The sequence below is a fragment of the Dasypus novemcinctus genome, chromosome 15 (genome assembly GCF_030445035.2).
Source record: "Dasypus novemcinctus isolate mDasNov1 chromosome 15, mDasNov1.1.hap2, whole genome shotgun sequence".
Taxonomy (NCBI): Eukaryota; Metazoa; Chordata; class Mammalia; order Cingulata; family Dasypodidae; genus Dasypus; species Dasypus novemcinctus.
The window spans coordinates 19,627,794-19,651,849 of NC_080687.1; the positions used below are offsets into that span (position 1 = coordinate 19,627,794).

The 24,056-nt window shown below is 39.1% G+C and overlaps 1 protein-coding gene and 1 pseudogene across 1 annotated transcript in view; one reads left to right on the forward strand and one right to left on the reverse strand.

Moving 5' to 3' along the window:
• ADPRHL1 (ADP-ribosylhydrolase like 1) overlaps window positions 1–24,056 on the forward strand; it is a 62,419-nt gene that overhangs the window by 20,058 nt on the left and 18,305 nt on the right. The window contains exons 5-7 of the mRNA XM_058276382.2: window positions 2,983–3,110; window positions 4,729–4,861; window positions 11,721–11,874. Of these exons, the coding sequence (XP_058132365.1) occupies window positions 2,983–3,110; window positions 4,729–4,861; window positions 11,721–11,874 (415 nt within the window). The remainder of the gene's footprint in view (window positions 1–2,982; window positions 3,111–4,728; window positions 4,862–11,720; window positions 11,875–24,056) is intronic.
• LOC111762384 (U6 spliceosomal RNA) lies at window positions 1,704–1,800 on the reverse strand (annotated as a pseudogene).

Genomic DNA, 24,056 nt, shown 5'->3' on the forward strand with positions numbered 1-24,056 from the left:
TACCTGCCCTGAGAGCAGACATTGCAACGGCAGGTGTGGGGTCAGGGAAGTGGGGCTTCCTCCTCGGGTGGAGGACTCCTCTGCAGGATTCTTTCACTCTGCAGCAGCTGCCCTGGGTTCTAAGGGGGGCATGTGCCACCTCAGGAATTTGGGCAGCTTTCCTTGCTGAGGAAAATTTCTAAAATAAGTTATCTGATTTGTCCTGAAGGAGAGGGAGATGAAGGACTTAAACTGCTTATTTTTCAGAAAGTAAAACAACCTGATGCTGAAATTTTCTTGAAACTGAAATGTATTATTAGTCGTCACCTTACAAGATGTTGGGGTTTATATCCTAAAAATGTCTTTTGGGAGATCTCTAGAAAAACTTTACAAGGATACATACACATTTGCATTTGTTTGAATATAGCACTGGAAATACTTTTTCACATTCACAAAGGGTACTGTTCTGATGAAAAATGAAAACCCAAGAGTGTTCACAGCAAAGTTATTATTAACTTGCATAGTCTTTCCCTGTCTTCGTGTGGCTTAACTTTCCCTTAATAAATTGGCAGCAGCAGAGCTTAGTTGTGTCTGGTTTAAGTCATTGTTACCTCTTGATTTCTCTGTGTCAGATGAGTCAGGTACAGTCACGCCAGCATGGGCTGGGGCTATGGGGAAACTAAGTAGATGACTTCTTGGAATTCTTTCCAGCCCTGTGATCTGTTGGTCATCTGGGTAGTCATCTCCCTAACCTGAGGTAGGATCACATTTAAACCATCTGAAAGGGACAGGTAAATAAAATAATATTAGAATATTAGACTATGAAACTACCCAATTACAAAATTCCTGTTTTATGAATCAACATTTCTCCCAGATACTCTAGAACAGTTAGTATTTTCTAACGAACTGTAGTCAAAGAAGGTGTTCCATGATAAAGAAGCGGGGGGGCGGGGAAGTCATCATTCAGATAGTTTTGAGAAATATGCCTTTAAATAAATCTATTTAATTTTAGATTTGTTTAACTCAGAGTTTTTTGCACTTCTGTGACTCAGAAACCTTTGTAACAAAACACCTAAAATCATCCAGAGAAGATACTGTTCTCTAGAACATCCTCATGAAATACTTGTCTAGGCCTTCTGCTCAGACTTTAGGATGAAGTCCATAGACAGAACAATTAGCAAATGAGTTCAATGTTTTTATGCTTGAACATATATTTCCAAAGTTAGCCAATCATTTAATTGGGTGAGATGCTATGTTTTGATTTTATATCCACATCCAAATAAAAGCAAACTATTAGAAATTCCATGACCTTACAGGGTTAACACATTACCTATGTATCTTAGCCCTTGCCCTATTTCTTCTGATTGTTTAACTTTTTATAATGATTATTTTCAGTTTTAAAAATAATATATTTTTTTTATTTTTAGAGAAGCTTTAGATTACATAAATGTTACATAAAAAATACAAGGGATTCCCATATTCCCCTCTCCCTCCCTTTCCCACACTCTGCCACATCAACAATATCCTCCATCTCTGTGGTATATTTGTTAAAACTGAGGAACACATATTGAAGCATTGCTACTAACCGTGGACTACAGTTCACATTATAGTTTACACTTCATCCTGCACAATTTTGTAAGTTATGACAAAATATCCAATGGCTTGGCCGTCACTGCAGTGTCATGCAGGACAAACCCAATGTCCCTAAAATGCCCCCATATTACAAAAATATGGAACGCTTCATGAATTTGTGTCCTCCATGAGCAGGAGCCATGCTAATCTCTGTATCATTCCAGTTTTAGTGTATGTGCTGCCGAACACTGAGGGTTTAACTGTTAATCTTATCTCCCTAAATGAAATCTTAAGGGAATTGTACTTTTAATTTTTTTTTAAACCAAGTCAGCCAAGGCTTTCTGAGGGCCTTTGAGTCTTTCTGTAACCCAGAGCCTTATCCTAGGACATTTCCTGGAGCCACTAGCTAGAGAGCAGCGGCAGAAAGGCAACTTCCAACCTCAGGCTTCATCGCCTTCCCTCCTTAGGCTTCATCCCCCTTCCAGCCACTGATCTTCCTTCACAGCCCCGAGGCCCCAAGGCCTCTCATATTATAACTTCTGTGCTCTAGTGTTTTCTGCTTCCCAATACTAAAATGGAAAGCAATAAGCTGGGAAAACAGGCTCTGTGGTTCCTAATCTTATGTCATTTCCCATGAGACCTTTTGTAACAACAACCTAACGTCCCCCGACAACCCATACCCCTCTGTGGCAAAATGCAGGCTTGCTTTGAGATTTTAAAGTGGAGAAGGATCAAATAAAATGTGCTATAAGTTGGATGCTGTTCGCCTTAAATACTAAGTGTGAGGAACAATGGAGCAGCTTATGTCTAAAATAACCTGATTTGCCTCTTAAATTTTCTAAAGATTTGAAATGTGATTCATATTGTTTAGAAATGCATATTGCTAATACTTCAGACTCATTTCTAAGACAATATCTTCTTTACCAAATGACCTTAGAAAAGTCACTTAAGCGTTTCTGGGATTTGGATTTCAAGCTGTTAATCAGGAATAATGAAGCTTCCTCTCTCCCTACTTTGCAGGCATGATATTGAAATGAATGAAAATATACAGTTCCAGAATTTTCAAGCGAATACAGCTAAAAATATTGCAACCTCTTCTTAGTTTTTGAATATAATTAAGCAATTCTTGAGTTGTTTCACTCCACCCATCTCTACCTTCCTTGCTATTGTTTCAAAATGGCAATGAATGGAAACCATTTTCAAATTTCAGGCACAACTGCTAAGTAATTTACTCTTAGGGCAAGGTGCTAAGGTTCACCCACCTGGATGGATTCCTTCCACCTTTTCTTCCCTTCTTTCTTGTTACTGACAACTTCCCTACACCCACTCTGTCATCCCAGCACCCATATCACCAACTCTCCTGCACACCCCAACTGGATGACAATCATGTACGGCTACCTCCATCAGACTTACTCTGTTCTTTATATTCAGAATACCAGGAACATTGGTTTTACTTTGAAGCTAAATGGCAGTTTTATCTGGAAGAAAGAAAAATCACTGAAGACAAGGAAAGTAAAGCCAGCTTTCCTGATCATTATGATGCAGAGGAGAGAGACAAGGTAAATCTTGCGTGTATCACAGAGACTTGGGCAGGGTAGAGGACCGGGACCTGTCTCGGTTCCACTCCTCAGGGTGGGTCTGACACTGAGGGCCTTGCCCACCCTGACCAGGACTGTAGTAATTTATGCCCTTCAAAAGCTCACAGTGTAATGGGGGATAAAGCAAATGATAGAGATGGGCTGAGGTAGCAACTTAAAAGAGAAAAAAGGTAAGCCGATAGGGAGAAAGCCATGTTTTAAAAAGGCTTGAGGAAGTCACTTTTAAGTGGGCAATGTGTTTGATGCTCATTTTTTCTGATTATGAACATGGTATTTTGTAGAAAATTTGAACGTACATACAGTCTTTTAAAATATTCTCTCTCAATTCATCTCTGCTGGGGCTAGGGATATAAAGTTGTATAAATGGATAAAATAGTCCAGACCACCTGCATCTCCCGCCTGTTATACTGATAAAGCCTTCTAACTGGATGATGTGAGCAGGAACCCTAAATAACTTTGGCTTAGCCAAGGTAGAAGTTTGTTTGCCCTTACATCAAGGAAATCCAGAGATAAGCAGTCCAGAACTGAGTCAGAAGTTCCTTGCAGTGAAGAACAACAGCTCCTTCTGAGTGTCTGCTCTGCCATTTAGTGTGTGGCTGCATAGCCAAGAGGGCTGCTGGAACCCCAGGTAGCACGCCTACATTCCATCAGGAAGAAAGAAGGGAGAGGGGAAGGGCCCACGTCTTCTCTTTAAGGTGATTCCTACAACCCTTTCATTTACACCTCACAGACATCTTCTAGATGCAAGGAAGTCTCAGAAATGTGCTTCTTTAGATGGAAACACTGCTCCCGAATAAATTCTGAGTTTGTTGCTAAGGAATAAGGGACAAGTGCATGTGGGATGTGTGACCACCACGCTGGGCCCCCTGTTTGGGCCCTTACCTCTCTTCAGTCTTTTCTCTACACAGCAACCACAGTTATACTATGGCCTGCTATAGCCCCACTGGCTTGAACCCCTCCATTGGCTTCCCATCACATTTAGAATAAAATCCAAGGTATTCCTGATGGCATTCGAGGCCCTCCTTGATCCAGGCCTGCCTACCACCTTCCTCCTCTTTGCTCTCGCCACGCCTGACTCTTCCTTGAACATGGCAAGGGTCCTCTTGCCTCAGGGCCTTGGCACTTGTTCTTCTCTGAGCCTGAAACACTCTTCTCTTAGATATCACCAGCTCAGTCCTTCACTTTATTCAGATCTCTGCTCAGATAGCACCTCTTCAGGGAGGCCTTCCCTGCCCATCCAATGTAAATGAGCACCCTGTCACAGTGCACTCTGTCCTCTGGCCCAGCTGTATTTTATTCATAGAATTTATTGTTACCTAACATTATGTGATGTATCTGCTTTGCCCATTAGAATGCAAGAGCCCTGAGAACTGAGGTGTTTCTGCTTTGCTCACTGTCTGTCCCCAGCATTAGAATAATTAATTCCTGGTACCTAGTTGGTGTTTAATACATGTAGAGTGAATGAATGAATGAATGTATAGTTCCTAGGGGGTTAATCTGGGGGAGCTGTCACCCTGATGTTCTCTGACATGCTTTTACTTTTTGCTCTAGTGCCACTGACATATGATTCTTTCCTCAGACTTATAAGAAATGGAGTTCAGAAGGCCGAGGGGGACGGAGAGGCCACGATGCACCCATGATTGCCTATGATGCTCTTTTAGGAGCAGGGGATAATTGGACAGAGCTCTGTAATCGCGCCATGTTTCATGGAGGTGAGTTTTTCCTGCCTTAATGGATTGGGCTTCCTCTCAGGATGTCCTAGAGCTGAAGGCATCTGGGGAGCCAGAATATGGAATGATGCCCTTCTCTCCCTTTCTCAAGCCCAGCTCTAGAAGGGGTCACTGATTCCATGGCACTCCTACTGGCACAAAGACGTGTGGGAGGGCCACAGCCCTGCTTGCCTGGGGAGTGGCCGACAGTCCAGGTTTGAGTCTTGTGGCCTGACCCACTGAGTTCAGGGAGGAGAATTTCACATTTGGTATAATCGGGATGTCGAGGCCTCCTCCCCCTTATAGCTACTGATTCAAGAGCAAGACTGATTTCACTGGCAATGTTGGCCAAGCCTGTGCTCTGTTTCTCTAAGATTACCCATTATCTTATCACTTCACTTCTGCAGACTGTGCAGCCAGGAAACATTGGTACTTGGAGTTCAGGCAGACCTGGGTCTGAACCCTGGCCCTGCCCATCTTGCTGGCTGCTTGGTCCTCTGAGCCTCTCTCTTTATGAAGGAAGAGAATAATTCCCATCTCGCAGGGTTGTTTTGACAGTACAACATAAAGTACCTAGGAGTTTAACACAGTGCTTTTAAAAATTAGTGCTCGATAAATAGTAACTATTATTATTCCACAAGACTGGATTAATTTTCTTCACTTCTTTATGCACATTTTCTCATGGTAGTACCTACCTCATAGGATTGTTGTGAGCATTAAATAAGATGATAACAAGTGAAATGTTTAACTCTATGCTTGATACATATTAAGTTCTCCATAAGCATTAGCCATTACTGTTACTAGAGCCATATATTGTTTTTCATGCCATACCTCTCGGTGTATCATACTGTATTAGGCAGCCAAAGGGGTGCTGATGCAAAATACCAGAAATCAGTTGGTTTTTATAAAGGGTATTTATTTGGGGTAGGAGCTTACAGAAACCAGGCCATAAAGCATAAGTTACTTCCCTCACCAAAGTCTATTTCCACATTTGGGAGCAAGATGGCTGCCAACCCCTGCCAGGGTTCAGGCTTCCTGGTTTCCTCTCTTCCCAGGGCTTGCTTCTCTTTCCTCTGGGTACTTACTTCCTGGCGCTCCAGCTTAAAACTTCAGCATCAAACTTCAAAATCAAAACTTCAACATTAGAAACCCTCCAAGTCTGTCCTTTGCCATGCCTTTATCTGTGAGTCCCCAAGCGTGGGGGCTCAATGCCCTACTGGCACAAGTAAGCAATTAAGTAATCAAGTAAACCAATATAATCTAATATGCCCAGAGGAAAAGACTAATTTACAAACATAATCCAATATTTCTTTTTGGAATTCATCAGTAATATCAAACTGCTATACATACCCCCAGGAGCTCATCTGAAATGCAATTACCAAGTGGCTGAAAATGCAAATATTTCTCATTAGGGTTCAATTATGAGGTTTCTTCTGAAAGAGAATGGGGGCTTAGACAGATTTCGCAGCTGGATAAATAGAAGCAAGAAGAGAACAAAGGGAGCTAAGAGGAGTGGGAATGGAGTATGAGCTTGAGAAAGAGGAGCGGGAGGTTACTTTACAGAGACTAGACAAGAGATGGAGACTAGTTAAGGGTCCTAGGAACTGGAGTTATTTTTGTACAGACTGGAGGGAAAGATAATCCAGACCGCTCCATCTCTTTGACAGTTATGGGATACCCTTAGCCGGAGAGCAGGAAGAGATTTCAAGTGCAGAACATTCGAGAGAGGTGTCGACAATATCAAGGGAAAGATGTGACAGGAGAAGAGAGATAAGGGATGAGACAGCTGCACTGGTGTGAGCCCAAATGTGGCAGGAGAAAGAAGGTGTGAAATCCAGGGGAGCCCAGGAAAGCCTAGAAGGAAAGTTTATTTCTGAATGGCTGAATGGAAACACTTTGAATGCTGATCCTGACCTTGATGCCTTCCATACCTCCACAGTGCTCTGCTGACCACCTCTAGCTTTCCCCTCTACCAGAACAAATACCATTTGAATACAACTACATGTGTATGTTTATGTGTGTGTGTGTATATATGTATTTACTCTTGGTAAAAAGTTCTATACAGGACAAAACATTATGTTCCACAACTAAAGATAGAAATTCAAGTAAAAATACCCTATGGCTTACACTGACTGTCAATTCCACTGAGGAGTTAATATCTGATATCAGATTCTAGTCTGAGGACAGTTTTGGTTGAAGGAGGACAGAAGAGACAATATGTAAACTGAAGCAATGGAACAAGAGAAGCAGAGGACCGAGAAAGGAGGAAATAGACTTAGTCAAGGCTGCATCTGCACCTCATTCTATTTATTTATTCTTGAGTATCTATGTTTATGCTTTTTCTCTGTACCAATCCCAATCTTCCCATTTCCTCCCTCAACTTGTGTCCCCATCCTGGAATCTCCCTTGCCCCAGGACTGCCTGCCCTGACCCATTGCCCTCACTCTATCCACTGTAGCCCCAAACTCTTCCCAGTCACATATCTATTGGGTTTGAATTCCAGCTTCCCTTCTTACCAGCCTTTTTTTTTTTTTTTTTTTAATTAATTTTTTTTTATTGACTTTGTAATAATGTTACATTAAAAATATATATGTGAGGTCCCATTCATCCCCACCCCCCCCACCCCCCCTCTCCCCCCCCAACAACACTCGTTCCCATCATCATGACACATCCATTGGATTTGGTAAGTACATCTTTGGGCACCTCTGCACCTTATAGACAATGGTCCACATCATGGCCCATACTCTCCTCCATTCCATCCAGTGGGCCCTGTGAGGATCCACGATGTCCGGTGATCACCCCCGAGGCGCCATCCAGGGCAGCTCCACGTCCCAAATACGCCCCCACCTCTCATCTCTTCCTGCCCTTCCCCATACCCATCGTCCACCATGTCCACTTTTCCCAATCCAATGCCACCTCTTCTATGTGGACATTGGATTGGTTGTGTCCATTGCACCTCTATGTCAAGAGGAGGCTCAGATTCCACATGGATGCTGGATGCAGTCCTCCCATTTTCAGTTGTAATCACTCTAGGCTCCACGGTGTGGTGATTGTCCTTCTTCAACTCCATCTTAGCTGAGTGTGGTAAGTCCAATAAATCAGATTGTAGGTGCTGGAGTCTGTTGAGGCTCAGGACCTGGCTATCACATTGTCGGTCCAGAGATTCAAATCCCCTAAATATATCTTAAACCCCAATGTTAACTGCACCTCCGGCACATTAGCATGAAAGACTTATGAAGGGAGATCCCATCTGAGTCCAGATTCATCACACATACACACCATTTCCAAAGAGGGGCCATCTGCCCTGATAGTTAACCCCATCGGCCATAACCATAACTCTCATGGGTCTCTTTAGCCTTCAAAGGAACCATTATCTGGGGGTTGTATCTGCTTTATCTGTCTCTCTGACTCTGCTCAGTTGTGCATGAGGGCAATCCTTCTGCCAGCCTCCAGACTCTTTTTTAGAAACTCGTAGCCATATAAACTCATTTCTCCTTTCCTTTTCCCCCTTACTTTAGGTCAAACAGCATTTTAAAGTCATGGTATTTTATGTAGACATGGATATTCTGCTGATCCGCATTGAACCTTCCGTATAAGGTCCTTTTCCAGTTGCATCATCAGTTGGTATTTGATAGTGGTCCCTCGTTGCCAGGGAGGCTCATCCCCGGGTGTCATGTCCCACGCTGGAGGGAAGGCATTGCATTTACATGCTGAGTTTGGCTTCGAGACTGGCCACATTTGAGTAACATGAAGGCTGACAGGAGGAAATTCCCAGGCACAATGTTGCTCTAGGCCTTGTTCTTATTTTAGGTTTATCAGCTCACAAGCATAGTCATTAGCATCAGGGGCTCACCGTTGAACCCTCACTCCCTCCCGGTCCCCGCCGCTGTACCTGGGAGACTGTCGCTGCTCCCCTAGGGACCACGACAGAGCACCACTGGCCAGGAACCCAGTACCCCCCCTGCTGTGGTTTCCAATTGTTGCCACCATGAGTATATCCAATCATTACCATGCACCCTGGACATATGTTCTGTATAGCTCCCTGTCAGCCATATATCACCTGTCATTGGTATCCCATACCAGTATTCCTCCTTTGCCATTGTTGAAACACTCTGTGATCCAGAACTCCCCGAAATTTGAGGCCCAATATAATGTCATGGTCCCTTACTAGGGAATGGCATATAGCGATGGGTTTAAAGGATAGATAAAGAACTTGGATAAAGTTAAATAAAGAACTTAGATAAAGAATGTTGACTTGAAAAAATTTCCACATCCTATCCTTTTTTTTTTTTCCCCCCCCCCTAATTATTCAGCATTTCTTCATAGGAGTCCTAGACCACAGCAATGCATATATACAATATACAGCACTCCCATACATCCATCACAAAACCTTTTCCCTTCCACAGCGATACTCTTACACCCTATTCACATCATATTTACTTAAAGTGATGTACAGAGTCTGAGACATTAGCTTTCTAACAAGGTAATATCTGTGCTTACATTATGGTGCATACTTTAGGATACACAGTTCTTTACATTTTTAGTTATCCTATGTTTTACATTATGGTTTACATTATCAGTCTATCATCTCCTATATGTTATGGTGTAATATTACATGTTTTATATCCATCCTTGTGTACTCTCAAGAAACTCCTCTCTTGCCCCCCATTTACTTTGGTTCCACACATTTAGCGTCCATTTTCCCTTCCACCTTGGTGCCCACAGTGACAGCCAACCTCCGTTTCCTGAGGAGCCACTTCCAGAGATAGATGGAATAGTGTTCAGGGCCTAACCTGCTCAACTGCCCCAATGCCCTGGGGGCCACCCTTTCTCTCGAGGGATAGAGTTCCCTCTATTTGGTGGCATCAGTCCTCCCCAGGATGTGGGTCCACCCCCACTCTCACTACTTGGGATTCTACCCCATGGTGTCACCCACTCTGGCAGAATGAGCATTTAGACATTCCCCAGGAGCCCGTCCTGCTTCAGACCCTCCCCTCCGAGCATTCTAAACAGGTAACCCTCTTTATTATATTTTGTTATGATTTTCTCGGCATTTTACTCTCCACCACCTCCTGTCCCTCTCCTGTGTTCGTATGCTACCCCTCCCTCCCCCCACTTTTGGGCACCGTTACCCAACCGTCCCTCCCCAGCCACCCTCAAACCCGTAAAGCCCCAACAAAAGGTAACCCCTTGCCCCCATTTTATCTCTTCTTTGTGTTCATACTTACCACCCTCTCGTCTTAAATTGCACCCCTGCAGACATCGGCTCATATCCTTCCTCCACCCTCCGATTTCCTGTAAGCCTATCGTTCAGTCTCTTGCTATCTAGGGCAGCTTGGTTATTTCATATCATTGAGGTCATGTAGTATTTGTCCTTCAATGTCTGGGTTGCTTCACTCAACATAAGGTTCTCAAGATTCATCCATGTTATCACATGTGTTTGTAGTGTGTTTGTTCTTACAGCCGAGTAGTATTCCATTGTGTGTATATACCACATTTTATTGATCCACTCATCTGTTGATGGGCATTTGGGTTGATTCCAACTTTTGGCAATAGTGAACAATGCTGCTATGAACATTGGTGTACATATATCGGTTTGTGTCCTTGTTTTCAGTTCTGCTGGGTATATACCCAGTAGTTCTTACCAGCCTTTGATCTTTGGCAAGTTACATAAACTCTCTATGCCTCAATGTCCTTATCTTTAAAATGGGGATAAAGCCCATTTCATTTTTTTCATAGACATTCATTCATATTTCATAAGTGTTCCATAGGGTAAAGTCAGACATCATGCGGAGAGTGTACAGCACAGTGTCTGGTATGGAAGTTATGTGAGGAGAGAAATCAACAGTGATCCTGAAGTTTCAAACCTAAGATATTGGTAGGATCAAGTATCTTAGAGCTTGAAAGTTTGGGATTATTTTTCCAGAACTGGCATCTCTTTAAAGCCTGCAAGAGATATCATAAATATTTAACTCACCTTCCATATTTTGAAAATGTCTAAAGTTGAGGGAAACAAAATAACTTGTACAAATTATAGAATTCTAAGCAGCAGAGCCGAGATTTGAACTCAGGTCTTTACATCCAGTGGTCCACCACTCACTCCTCAATGCTTAATAAAGACAGGGAAGTTCAGACGCACGGAGGGAGGAAAGATTATGAATTTGTTTTGGCTCATAGTGATTTTTCTATGACAGTGAGTGGGAACATCGTGAGATGATGATGGTTCATAGAGAATTTGAAAACAAGACTGAAGTACAGATTGAAGTTGGAAAAATACAAATCTGGGGATTGTTTCCATAGGAATGCATCCTGTTTTAAGTAACAGAAAAAGACAAGATAGTGGCTTACCCAACAGGTGTGGGTTTTGTCACATAATAAGGAGTCCAGAGGGGGTTGGTTGCTGACATTGGTTCAGTGACTGAGCAATGCCATCAGGTACCCAGGATTTTTTCTTTCTTTTCCACCATCCTTAGTGTGTTGCTGTCCATCCTCCAGTTTATTTCATGGTTGCAACATGATACTTCATGTGCAGGCATTGCATCTTCATTCTAGGAGGGAAGAAGTGGGGAAATCTCTATTTTATCAAAAACAGTATCTTTGACTGGTGCGCAGAACAAAATTGGCATTTTGGTCCCAGAAAGGGAAAAAGGTTGCTGAGCAGGCTACTTACCTTGTCTGCCATAGGAATTATCAGCATAGAAAAGAGAGTTGAAGTCATGAGTGGCTGAAATCTCTACGAGAGGGAGCCCCTGGGAAAAGAGCAGAAATACATTTTGTTGGCAACAAAAAGGCCTGGTTAATTTTCAAGTTCACCATAATATGCTCTTTCCAGCCCTAAGGAGGCTTGTGTTTAATGTTTCAGGTGAGAGTGGAGCTACTGGAACAATCGCAGGTTGCCTGTTTGGATTGCTTTATGGCCTCAGCAATATTCCCAAAGGCTTGTACCAGGACCTCGAACACAAGGAGAAACTAGAGAACTTGGGTGAAGCTCTTTATCGCCTGTCCACAGAAGAAAAGTAAAGCCGTTTCTGCCATTTTCTCTCTCTAAAGAGACTCTTCCAAACTCTAGGTGCCCCACTAGTGTTCACATGACAGCTAATAGCCTTTACTTGGGTAATTTCTTGTGTGTAATTTTCAACTAGCAAAGAGTCCATGCATAATTGGCCATCATTAAATTTTAACCTTTCTCCTCTCAATTTCAGAATTCCCATTGCTATATAAAATACATCGTTTGTCCTATGAGAATATATTTTTCCTTATCCTGACTCAAACCTGGTATGTTATTGACATTATATCAAATTTACCACGCCCTAACATCTGAAAGCAGTGGTTACAAATTATCTCTTGGACAATTGGCGTATTTTATGCTAGTGCAAAACTAATGCTATTTGCTCACTTATTTCAACAAAACTAACCACAATAGCCTCCTCATCTTTGCCTCCTCTATTAGTAAAAGCCTTCCATCACTGTATTTTTCTACTTCTTAGACATGTATTTAGAACTGTTGCCCCCTCATTCATCTGTTAATGATATGTCAGTCTCTTACTGGTATTATGATACATTTGTATACTTAATGCAGAGGTTTCTACAACAGAAAAGCAATATTAGGTGCATTCAGGATGTACCCAAATAGCACTGCGTTTAACCTCCCTGGCCTATGTTTTTAATCACACTAGATCTTTAAAAACAACTGCTTTTGGAAAAACTTACAGAGGAAACCTGGAAATAAATGATTCTCACTCCTGTCATAAGCATTCTTCTTATTCTCTTTGGTCTGGATTTTATTAGTTGTTCAACCTCCAAATTGCAGAGGAGATCTTAACATACTGCAGCCCAGCTCCATCTAGGCTTACTGATAAGGAAACAGAGTTGTTCTCTGCAGCTGAGATTTCTTTATCTAAGAGTCTTGAAAAAGAGAACAGTTGCTCTTGTTAAAAATAACTTTGAACAAGTTTTTTTTTTTTTAAGTAGCATCTGGTGTGAATAAAACAAGCAGTTAATGACTGATGTTTAACACTGTGCTTTGGCAGCTTGGCTAGAGTCTACCTTAATTATTATAATGTACTTGTTATTTAAGAGCTTGCCTCTGAATATAACCACGTGTCCTCCACAGAACATTCCATAGAATGCCAGTTCACAGCAAGAGTCCATTTAGAGACATAATTCCTGAAGTGGCACTTCTTCAGAGAATATGAAGCAAGGGCAAAAAGAATCAATTTGCCTGAATCTGGGACAGCATCCAAAATGCAAAATTCTTACTCCCATGGGTTTTGTTTTCATTCTTTTATAGGATTATTTGAACGGGGAAAATGGTTTATATCTTTATCTTCTCACTTAAGATTTTATTTAAGTAGAAAGCTGGACAGGAATGGCTAGTAGGATTTTGAACTCATCTTCCCTAACAACATAGGTGAGGATTACAGATAACTGGACACAGAGATGTATTGATTGGGTTTCCTAAAATTTCTTGTCCTTAGCTTCCAGGCACCCTTACTTTCTTACTTCTTTTTCCCTGGTAGAAATTACTCCTGAATTGTATATGAGAAACATGAGTATCCTAGGGCATGGGAAATGGGAGGGAGTATTTGTTTTGTTTTGTTTTTTTCTTGAACTGGAAGAATTAATATTATTAAGATGTCTGTATTATCCAGTGCAATTTACAGATTCAACAAAATCCCAATAAAATTTCCTGCAACTGTTTTTGCAGACATGGACAAGCTAATCATCAAATCCAAATGGAATTGCAAGGTGCCTAGAATAGCCAAAGCCATTTTGAAATGGGAGAACAAAGTTGGAGGACTCTGGAGTATATCACTTTTCATTCTTAGGGAAGTGTAAAGACTCCTTAAGTCTTCAATCTATGTTGATAAAATATCTGTGGGCCATACTAGAGTAAGCAGATTGAAACAAAGAGTTTCACGTGTTATATTTTTTAATAACTTCACTAACATTTGCTTCTACTGATGCTTTTCAACCACAAGAACCAACAAGAATGACAAACTTAGGTCAAGGAATTTTACATTATACCGCTTTTACTCTGCGTAGTCAGTAGCTAAGATTAGTAAGTGTGGAGAAATTAACTGGGAATTATCTTTCAGGAAAAGAAGCCCCGTTAAGGTAAGTTGAAATTTGCCCCCTCCCTTTTTCACTCTACCGTGCGTAAGAGAAGGCTGGCTTCAAGTAAGTAGAGAGCAAGTGAACTAGAATAAAGGCTTACTTGTTCTCCATTTTAATGACATTAAGAGAGTTAAGTCCATCCTTGAAAATTGTAAAGTTATTCTATTTTCTTATTTTTAAGTTATAAATTAAAATACAGAAAGTATAATAAAATTTTAGGCATAATAAAATAAAAATGAAACTGTCTCCCCAGTTTCATTTTCCTGTTGCAAGGAAATACAAAAGTTGAAAAGAAGGACAAAACCATAACTAATATAGTGAGGTCAATATTGTTCCTACTATTATTTTTAAAAATGTAATACTTCCTGATTTCATTTTTATTATAAAAGTAAAACGTGCACACATATTCAGAAATTCAAATGCGTAAAATGGTAGAAAGTGGAAAGCAAAGTTCTCCCAACCCCCTGCCAACTCTCAGTCAGACTCATATTACCAGTCCCCAGAAATAGCCATAGTTAACAATTGCTTATGTATCCTTCCAGAAATTTTCTATTTTCTGATGTGTGTGTACATTTCATACTTACATTGTGTGTTATATACACACACATATAATTTCTTTCCACAAATAGAAATTCTAGTGTACAGAACGGTTTCTTCTTGCTTTTTGACTTAACTGGTTTTTCGGGGTATTTTTTTTTTTCCTGTATCCTCAATCTTTTTAACTAGCATTCCATTGTTCAAGGGTGCCTTACTTTGTATATCAGACCCCTATTGATATAGATTCAAGTTATTTCCAATTTTTAAATGGCATTTGTAAGCACCTGTCTTTACGCTTATTTCAAAACGTTGCTTCCCATCTTTTCTGAAAAGAAAGAAATTCCCATCAACAGCATAGCAATGCTATATTTCATTCTAATGTGTTTATTTTAGGCATTTTGAATTCCTGAAATTGTGATTTTTAAAAATTTTATTGCATTTCATAGTTTAATTAGCAGAATTTTTCTTTTTCTTTCTCTGAGACATATAACATAATGGTGCCTCTTAACGATCAATAGCACAAAAGAGCTTAGGATTTTTTTGTTTTTATTTTTTGTTTTGTACTGTGTGGAGTAGGGTAGGTGAGGGAGAAGAAGCAAGACAAGAGGCTTCATCTTTGAACCTGTCACAGGGAAAACTGTACAATATTCAAGAACTGGTTTTATCTTTTGAGCCAATGGCTCTCAACCCCGACTGCCCATTAGAAGCCCCTGTGGAGATTTTCCTGAATCAGAATCTCTAAGTGGGACCCTAGGAATTTTTTTTTCACATTTAACTTTTTAATTATTATTATTTATTATAATAGTTGTAGGTTTACAGAAAAATCATGCAGAAAGAACAAAGTTCCCATATGCCACACTCACCCCACCCCTGCACACAGTTTTCCCTATTTTAACATTTTGCATTAGTGTGGTTACCTTCTTACAATTGATGAAACAATATTATTATAATTACATTATTAACTAGAGTTCACAGTTTGTGTTCACTCTTTGTGTTGTACAGATCTGTTTTTTTAAATTCTTGTAATATATATACATTTTTTAAATTATCCGTTTTAACACCTTTCAAGTACCATATACGATTCAGTGGCATTAATTCATGCACATTGTTGTGTTACTGTCACCACCATCCATTATCAAAATTTTCTGTAACCACAAATAGAAATGCTGCACAATTTAAGCATTAACTCCCCATTCCTAATCCCTACCTCTGCCCCTGTTAACCTGTATTCTAATTTCTGACTCTATGATTTTACCTATTCAAATTATATCATATCAGTGAGATCATACACTATTTATCCTTCTGTGTTTGGCTTATTCACTCCACATAGTATCTTCAAGGTTGAACTTCATTCTTTTGAAAAGTGAATAAAATTCCATATATATACACACACACACACATCATTTTGTTTAACCATTCTTCCACTGATGGACACTTGGGTTGCTTCCTTTTGGCAATTGTGAATATCTCTTTGAACATCCATGTGCAGATATTTGTTTGAGTCCCTGCTTTCAGTTCTCTGGATATATACTTAGAAGTGGGATTCCCAGGTCATACGGTAATTCTATACTTAACTTTCTGAGGAAACTCCAAACTGTTTCCCACAGTGCCTGCACCATTTTACATTCCCACCAACAATGTATGAGGGATCCTATTTCTCCACATCCTTTTCAACACTTGTTATTTTCCTTTTTTTTTTTAACAGCCATTCTAGTGGGAGTGAAATTGTATCTCATGGTTTTGATTTGCATTTCTCTAATTGCTAATGATGTTGAATATCTTTTCATGTGCTTGTTTGCCATCTGTGTATCTTCTTTGGAGAAATGTCTATTCAAGTCCTTTGCCTATTTTTAAATTGGGTTGTTAGTCATTTTGTTATTGAGTTGTTGGATTCCTTTATATATTCTGGATATTAAAACCTTAACACATTTATGGTTTCCAGGTATTTTCTCCTATTGTCTTTTCACTTTCTTGATAATGTCCTTTGATGTACAAAAGTTTTAAATTTTGATGAAGTTCTATTTATCTGTTTTTTCTTCTGCCACTTATGCTTTTGGTATAGAGTCTAGGAAACCATTGCCTAACATAAGGTCCTAAAGATGTTTCCCTCTGTTTTCTTCTAGGAGTTTTATAGTTTACTTCTCATATTTATGTATTTAATGCATTTTGAGTTAATGTTTGTATATGGTGTTCAGTAGGAGTCCACTTTCAATTGCTGTTGATGTCTGCAAGGGTTCAGGTTTCCTGAGTTACCCTCTTCTCGGGGCTCATTTCTCTCCAGGCTCAGTTCTGCTCTCTCCACAAGGCCAGCTGCAGACTTTCAGGCAAACAGCTCATCTCTCTTCCCAGGGCCTCTTCCGTGTCTAATGGAGCCTTCTGTCTTTCCTCATGTATCTACTTCTCTGTGTGTTTACTTCCCAGGCTCCAGGATCAAAATTCTTACTCTCTGCTCTGCCCTTTCGTGCAGAGACTCGAAGTCCTACTGACATGACCCAATCAAAGACCTAATCGTAATTTAATCACACCCAGAGGAACAGACCAGTTTTACAAATATAATCCAATATCTATTTTGGAATTCAGAAACAATGCCAGACTGTTACACTAGAGTACAGAAATGCCACTAATTTTTGCATGTTGATCTTATACTCTGCCACTTTGATGAATTTGTTTACTAACTCTAATAGCTTTCTCGTAGGTTTTTCTGTATTTTCTCTATATAAGATCAGGTCATCTGCAATTAGGGAAAGTTTCACTTCTTTCTTTCCAATGTGGATGTTTTTCTCTTTTCTTGCCTGATTGTTCTGGCCGGAACTTCCAGTAAAATGTTGAGTAACAGTGGTGACAGTGGGTATCCTTGCCTTATTCCTGATCTTAGGGAAAAGACTTTCAGTCTTTCACCATAAAGTATGATGTTAGTGATTGGTTTTTCATGTACACCTTTATCATATTAAGGAAATTTCCCTCTATTCCTGGTTTTTGAGTGTTTTTATCAAGAATAGATTTTGTTGAATGCCTTTTTTGTATCCACTGAGGTATCAGTGGTTTTTCCCTTCATTCTATTGATGTGACATATTACATCAATGGATTTTCTTATGTTGAAACACCTTGTAATAAATCCCATTTGTTCATGGTGTGTAATTCTTTTAATGTGCTGTTGGATTCAGTTTGCTAATATTTTGTTGAGCTTTGTACCTCTATATTCATGAGAGATATTGTTCTGTAATTTTCTTTTCTTGTGATATATTTATCTGGCTTTGGTTTTGGGTGAAGCTTGCCTCATAGAATGGGTTAAGAAGTGTTCCCTCCTCTTCAATTTTTTTGGAAGAGATTGAGCAGTATTGGTGTTAATTCTTCTTGGAATCTTTGGTAAAATTCACCAGTGAAGCCATCTGGTCCTAGGATTTTCTTTGTTGGGAGGGTTTTGATACCTGATTCAATCTCTTTATTTATGTTTGTTGAGATATTCTATTTCTTCTTGAGTCAGTGTAGGTAGTTTCTGTGTCTCTAGGAATTTGTCCGTTTCACTGAGGTTTTCTAATTTATTGACATACAATTAGTCATAGTATCCTCATAATCCTTTTTTATTTCTGAAGGTTGGTAATAATGTTCCTTCTTTCATATCTGATTTAGTTTTGTGTGTGTATGTGTGTGTCAGTCTAGCTAAAGGTTTGTCAATGTTCTTGATCTTTGCAAAGAAGCAACTTCAGGTTTTTTTTCTCTCTGATGTTTATTTTTTTATTCTCCATTTCATTTATCTCCACTCTAATATTAGTTATTTCCTTTCCTCTGTTCAGTTTGTATTTAGTTTGCTCTTCCTTCTCTAGTTCCTCAGGTATGAGGTTAGGTCCCTTGTTTGGTAGATTTGGGTGTGCTATGTTTTCATTTTCATTCATCTTGAGATATTTTCTAATTTCCCTTGTGATTTATTCTTTGACCCATTGGTTGTTTAAGAGTATATTATTTAATTTCCACATATTTCCATTTTTCCCTCTGTTATTGATTTCTAGTTTCATTCCATTGTGGTTGGAGAAGGTACATTGTATGACTTCAGTCTTTTTAAATTTATCGAGACTTATTTTGTGACATAACACATGATCTACCCTAGAGAATGATCTGTGTGTACTTGAGAAGAATGTGTGTTCTGCTGTTGTTGGGTGAAGTTTTCTATATGTGTTTTTAGGTCTAGTTGGTTTGTAGTATCATTCAAGTGTTCTTTGTCCTTATTAATCTTCTTTCTGATGTTCTATCCATTATTGAAAGTTGTGTATTTAAGTTTCGTACAATTAATGTAAAATCATCTATTTCTCCCTTGAAATCTGTCACTATGTGTCATGTATTTTGGGGATTTGCTGTTAGGTTCATATATAGTTGTACTTGTTATATCTTTTGTTGAATTGACCCCTTTATTAGTACATAGTTTCCTTCTTTTCCTTTTATAACAGTTTTTTACTCAAAATCTATTTTATCTGAGTATAGCTACCCCAGCACTCCTTTTGGTTCTGTTTGCATGGAATTTTTTTCCCATCCTTTCACTTTCAACCTATTTGTGTCTTTGAATTCAGGTTAGTCTCTTGTAAACAACACATAGTTGGGTCACACTTTTAAATCCATTCTACCAATGTCTACCAATGTCTTTTGACTTGAGAGATTAATCCATTTATATTTAAAGTAACTACTGATAATGCAGGGCTTTCAGCCATTTTGGTTTTTGTAAGTCTTATACAACTTTTTTTTGCCCTCAATTCTTCCATTACTGCCTATTTTTGTATTTAGTTTATCTTTTGTAGTGAACCATTTTGAGTCACTCTTTTCCTTCTGTGTATATTTTTGAGATATTTTCTTTGTGGTTATTACATGGTTAAAAATTAAAAGATCCTAAATCTTAAGCAATCTCATTTTATTTGATTCCCAATTGACTTCACCAGCATACACAAATTATGTTCTTATATCACTCTTCCCTCCCACTTTTTTGTTGTTCATGTCACATATTACATTTTTATACATTGTTGTCCAAAACCATAGATTTATCATTACTTTTTATGCATTTGCATTTTAGATCCCATTTAACATTGCTTGTAGGACAGATCCAGTACTGACAAACTCCCTCAGCTTTTGTTTATCTGGGAATATTTTACTGTCTCCCTCACTTTTTTTTTTTTTTTCATGCTCCCTTATATTTGAAAGACGGTTTGTCTGGATATAAAATTCTTGATAGGCAATTATTTTCTTTCAGCAATTTAACTACTTCATCCCACTGCTTCTTGCCTACATTGTTTCTGATGAGAAATCAGCACTTAATTTTATTGGGGCTCCCTTGTACATAGTACAATTCCTCTCTCTTGTAGTTTTCAGGATTCTGTCTTTGACATTAGATTGTTTGATTATAATGTGTCTGATCATTGATAAATTCAAATTCATCCTATTTGACATTCATTGGAATTCTTGGATTAAATTTGGGAACTTTTCTGCCATTACCTCTTCAAATATTCCTTCTGCCCTTTTTCTTTTTTTTCTCCTTCTGGGACTCTCATAATGCATATATTGGTATGCTTGATGGTGACCCACAGATCTCTTGGACTCTGTTCACTTTCTTCACTCTTTTTTCTATCTGTTCCTCAGCCTGAATAATTTCAATTGTCTTATCTTTGAGCTTACCTAGTCTTTCCTCTATCAGCTCCAATCTGCTACTGAATCTCAAGGGAATTTTTTACTTTCAGCTATTGTGGTCTTCAACCTCTGTTTCATTTTCTTTTTGTATAATTTCTCTCTCCTTATTGAGATACTAATTTTGTTCATATATTGTTTCTCTGATATCCTTTAGTTTTTTGGTCTATATTTTCCATTAACTCTTTGAGCATATTTAAGATCTTGTTTAAAGTCTTTAGTATGTCCAGAGTCTGGTGTTCTTCATTGATGGATTTTTATGTTTTATCTTATTTCTCTGAATAGGTCATAATTTCCTGTTTTTTGATTCGTCTTGTAATCTTTTATCCGCACATGGTACATACAAATATTTTAATATGTTAATTCTGAAATTTACCCCCAGAGGTGTCTGTTCCTTAAGTTTGTATACAGATAGTGATAAGACGGAAATTAACTTGAGTTCCAGGAGCTAACAAAAACAAACAAACCAATGCAAACAAACAAACAAAAACACCTTCCACAATCTTTGCAAATTGGCTCTGTGTTTGCTGGTGTTCTCCTTCAGAGCTTAGCCCTCCTACTAAGATGATCAGTCCTAGATGAAAGCACAGAGCCTTTGCTGAGTATGCATCTTGTCCTGGACATGTTCTCATGGCTTTAGGAATTCCCCCCATTTACAGGTAGGGATTGGAATGTCCCTCTTCTCACTATAAAATAGACCCTCCTCCCCACACCCCACCTCCATGCTCTGTTGTATGTCTTGAAGTCAGTAATCCTTTGCCTCAGGCTGCTTCAATTTGATTGTTTCCTATACTGATCTAGTGGTCCAGCAGCCTCTTCTGTGTGTGTAGGAAAAGATCTGGGATAGTGAGCCAGAGACAAGTGTCCTGGTTCAAGCCCTCAGGTTGCCACCATAAAGCTTAGTACAGATGTACATGCAGCCCAGTATGCACATAGAGGTTCCTCTGCTCCCTCCAGAACTGGGTTAGGGACCCACACTGAGAGGGCATGCCAATACCACAAGGAGCAGAGGATGAGTTAGTGAAGAGTCAGCAAGGGCACCATGACCTTTTCCTACCACTTTTTCATTGCCCTTTTCTTAACTGAGCACTTACACAATTACTGCAACCCTTTAACTATTTTCTGGAACTCTGAGAAAGACATCTCTGCCAATTTTTGCTGTTTATTCGAAGAGATTGTGGAAGAACAAAACCCTGGAGTATCTCATACCACCATCTTTCAAGCCTGGGAATTTTAAAACACACTCTCCCAAGTAATTAATAAGCTCTGCTCCCAGTATTGACTTTTGGAATTTGTAGCATGTCAAAGGACATGATCAGACTCATGGCATCTGCTGAGAATGAGAAGATAGAAAAGGAAGAAAATATTTTCTTCTTGATTTTTAAATTCAACAAATGTCAGTTGATGGGATTGGAAATACCCAAATTTATGGTTAACCAAAATTTATGGTTTTAAAAATTCCATCATTAAAATTCTTTCATAACATAAATGAGTGGAAATTAAGGTGGGAATAACTTTTAGATAATAGTGCAGGCACGGCAACTAGTCTAGTTAAAAACCCTGATATATTGGCTTACTTCCAATTTATAAATAGAAATAAATTAGAAGCATATTCAAAATGTTACAGAAAAAATCAACAAAGGGTATAAAAATAATTGCCTTAAATCTTCGAGTGATTCCATGTGCCACAGGCCTACTGAGTAGTGACTGTTAGACAGCAAATGAGAGCTTAAATAAGTGCAACACAAATAATAATAATGTTTATTGAACACTTACTTGTAACAGACATTTTCTCATCTAATGAGCACAACAGGTACTGTTATTATCCCCATTATACAGATAAAGAAACAAAGCTTAGAGGTCATAAACCCATTGCTTGGTCCTTTGAGCACCATCTCTCTCCCTTTAACCTGCCTGTGCCCTGATCTCCCCATCCACATGGTCAGAATCATGGCTTTGCAAGTAGATGACTAGAAATTCTGGACTGCATGGGGGTTGCAGCTTGTTTTCTAGCTCAGCAGCTGCTGGATGTATTTAGAGAAGAGTCATCTCTCAGAGCCTCAGCTTCTCTGCTTGTAAAGTGGAACCTGTCCTCTCCCCTGGGGAGCTGCAGTGATTTACCAGAATCAGTGCCAGGGCAGGAGGCACACAAAACCTTCTCTTAACATCAGCCACATGCTAACGTGCTGTCTGGGAGTTGCAGCCAGCCCTGCAAGTCATACCCCCAAAATAAACCAGCTACCCTGTTCGTAAGACAACTTTTATATTCATCTCCTGAAGGAACCTCATCTCTCTCACAGACAATAAGGAAAAGTTTAGAGATCTCTTGAGAAACACGAATCCCTAGTGACACACCTTGACATTTAAAAAATTTTTCCTATTTAATTTTTTTGTTTTTAAGTACTTCCAAAGATACAAAAAATTCAAAAAAGCAGCTGAAGGAACTCCCATATTGCCTTCACCCATCTTCACCAATTCTTAATATCGTGCCGAATTGGTCTATTATTTTCTCTCTCTCCTCACTACATACACACCACACATGCACACACACACACACTTTTTTCCTGAACCATTTCAGAGTAAATTGCAAACGTTATGTCCATTTATCCATAAATATTTCAGTGTGAATTTCCTTAGACAAGAACATTCTCTTATATAACCATGCATACTTATTCAAAATCAGGAAATTTAACATTGTTAACATAATAATATATATTATTCAAATTTTGCCAGTTGTTTCATCAGTGTCCTTTTTTAGCTATTTATTTTTATCAAAATTCATTCATAGACGTTAACTAACCCTACATCCACACAACCCAAAACACCCTTTGCACCTGCTACAATCCCTACAGGAAAAGAGTTAACCAGTAGTAATTAAGCATGAGGGGAGCCACCCCCAAGAACGCTCTCTGCCTACTGATTCATATCTCTAGTGCCTAGAACGGTGTCTAACACACAGGGGCTCTCAGCCAACCTTGCTGAAGAGATATCCCTTTTATCCATCAGCGGCTAGCCAGAGCCATCTGCACATTTGACTTAGGCACAAGGCTGAGGCTATCCTAGTTTGTTTGGGCTCCCACCTTTTCTGTAGACAGATTTATTTCCAGGAAAACACAGATATTCACATTCTCTGACTCTGTTTCATTCGCACAATTTCAACTATTAGTTATCTAATTACTAATAAAAATGAAACAATGAATATTTATTATTGTACTTTGGTAGCAATACAGTTACTATTAAAATTATGCTTATAGAAATGATTATAGTCAATATAAAATTGACCTTCTGACACATTAAAACTCTGAGATAGTATTATATTTTTAATGGCCTCTTTAAAAACCTCATACTTTTAAAAAAATAACCTTATAATCTTACTATTAGGAAATTAAGTCACTGTTCTGGGTTGGCTCCCAGGTCAAAGCTCGACCCCTGGTGTTCTGTGCTTTTCAAGAAAGTGCTTTATGTACTGATGATAGATTTTTCTCCTTCATAAATCGAATATTAGATCAATTAGGTCTATTTGTGTTAGAAACTTCAATTTAAAGGACCTAGGTAAGACCTATATCTTATTTTTTAAGTAACTAATGCTTCTCATTTTATAACAGTAATTTAGCAAATGCTTAGCTGATGCAAATGCCCTCAAATAGATCACTGAGCCTGTGTAAACCTAGGCTTTGAGACAGATTGTTCTTAATCGTTAAAAGAACAGTGGATGTATTAAGGTTGGTTATCAGAGGTATTTTATTAAAATTTCCCAAAAGATTAACACCCTGGTGTGGGCTTTTAGCCTGTCAACAGCTAGGCAAACCAGATAAAACAATCATGGAACAAGCACCCTGAGTGAATTCTTCAAGCTGACTAAACTGGGACGGCAAGAAAG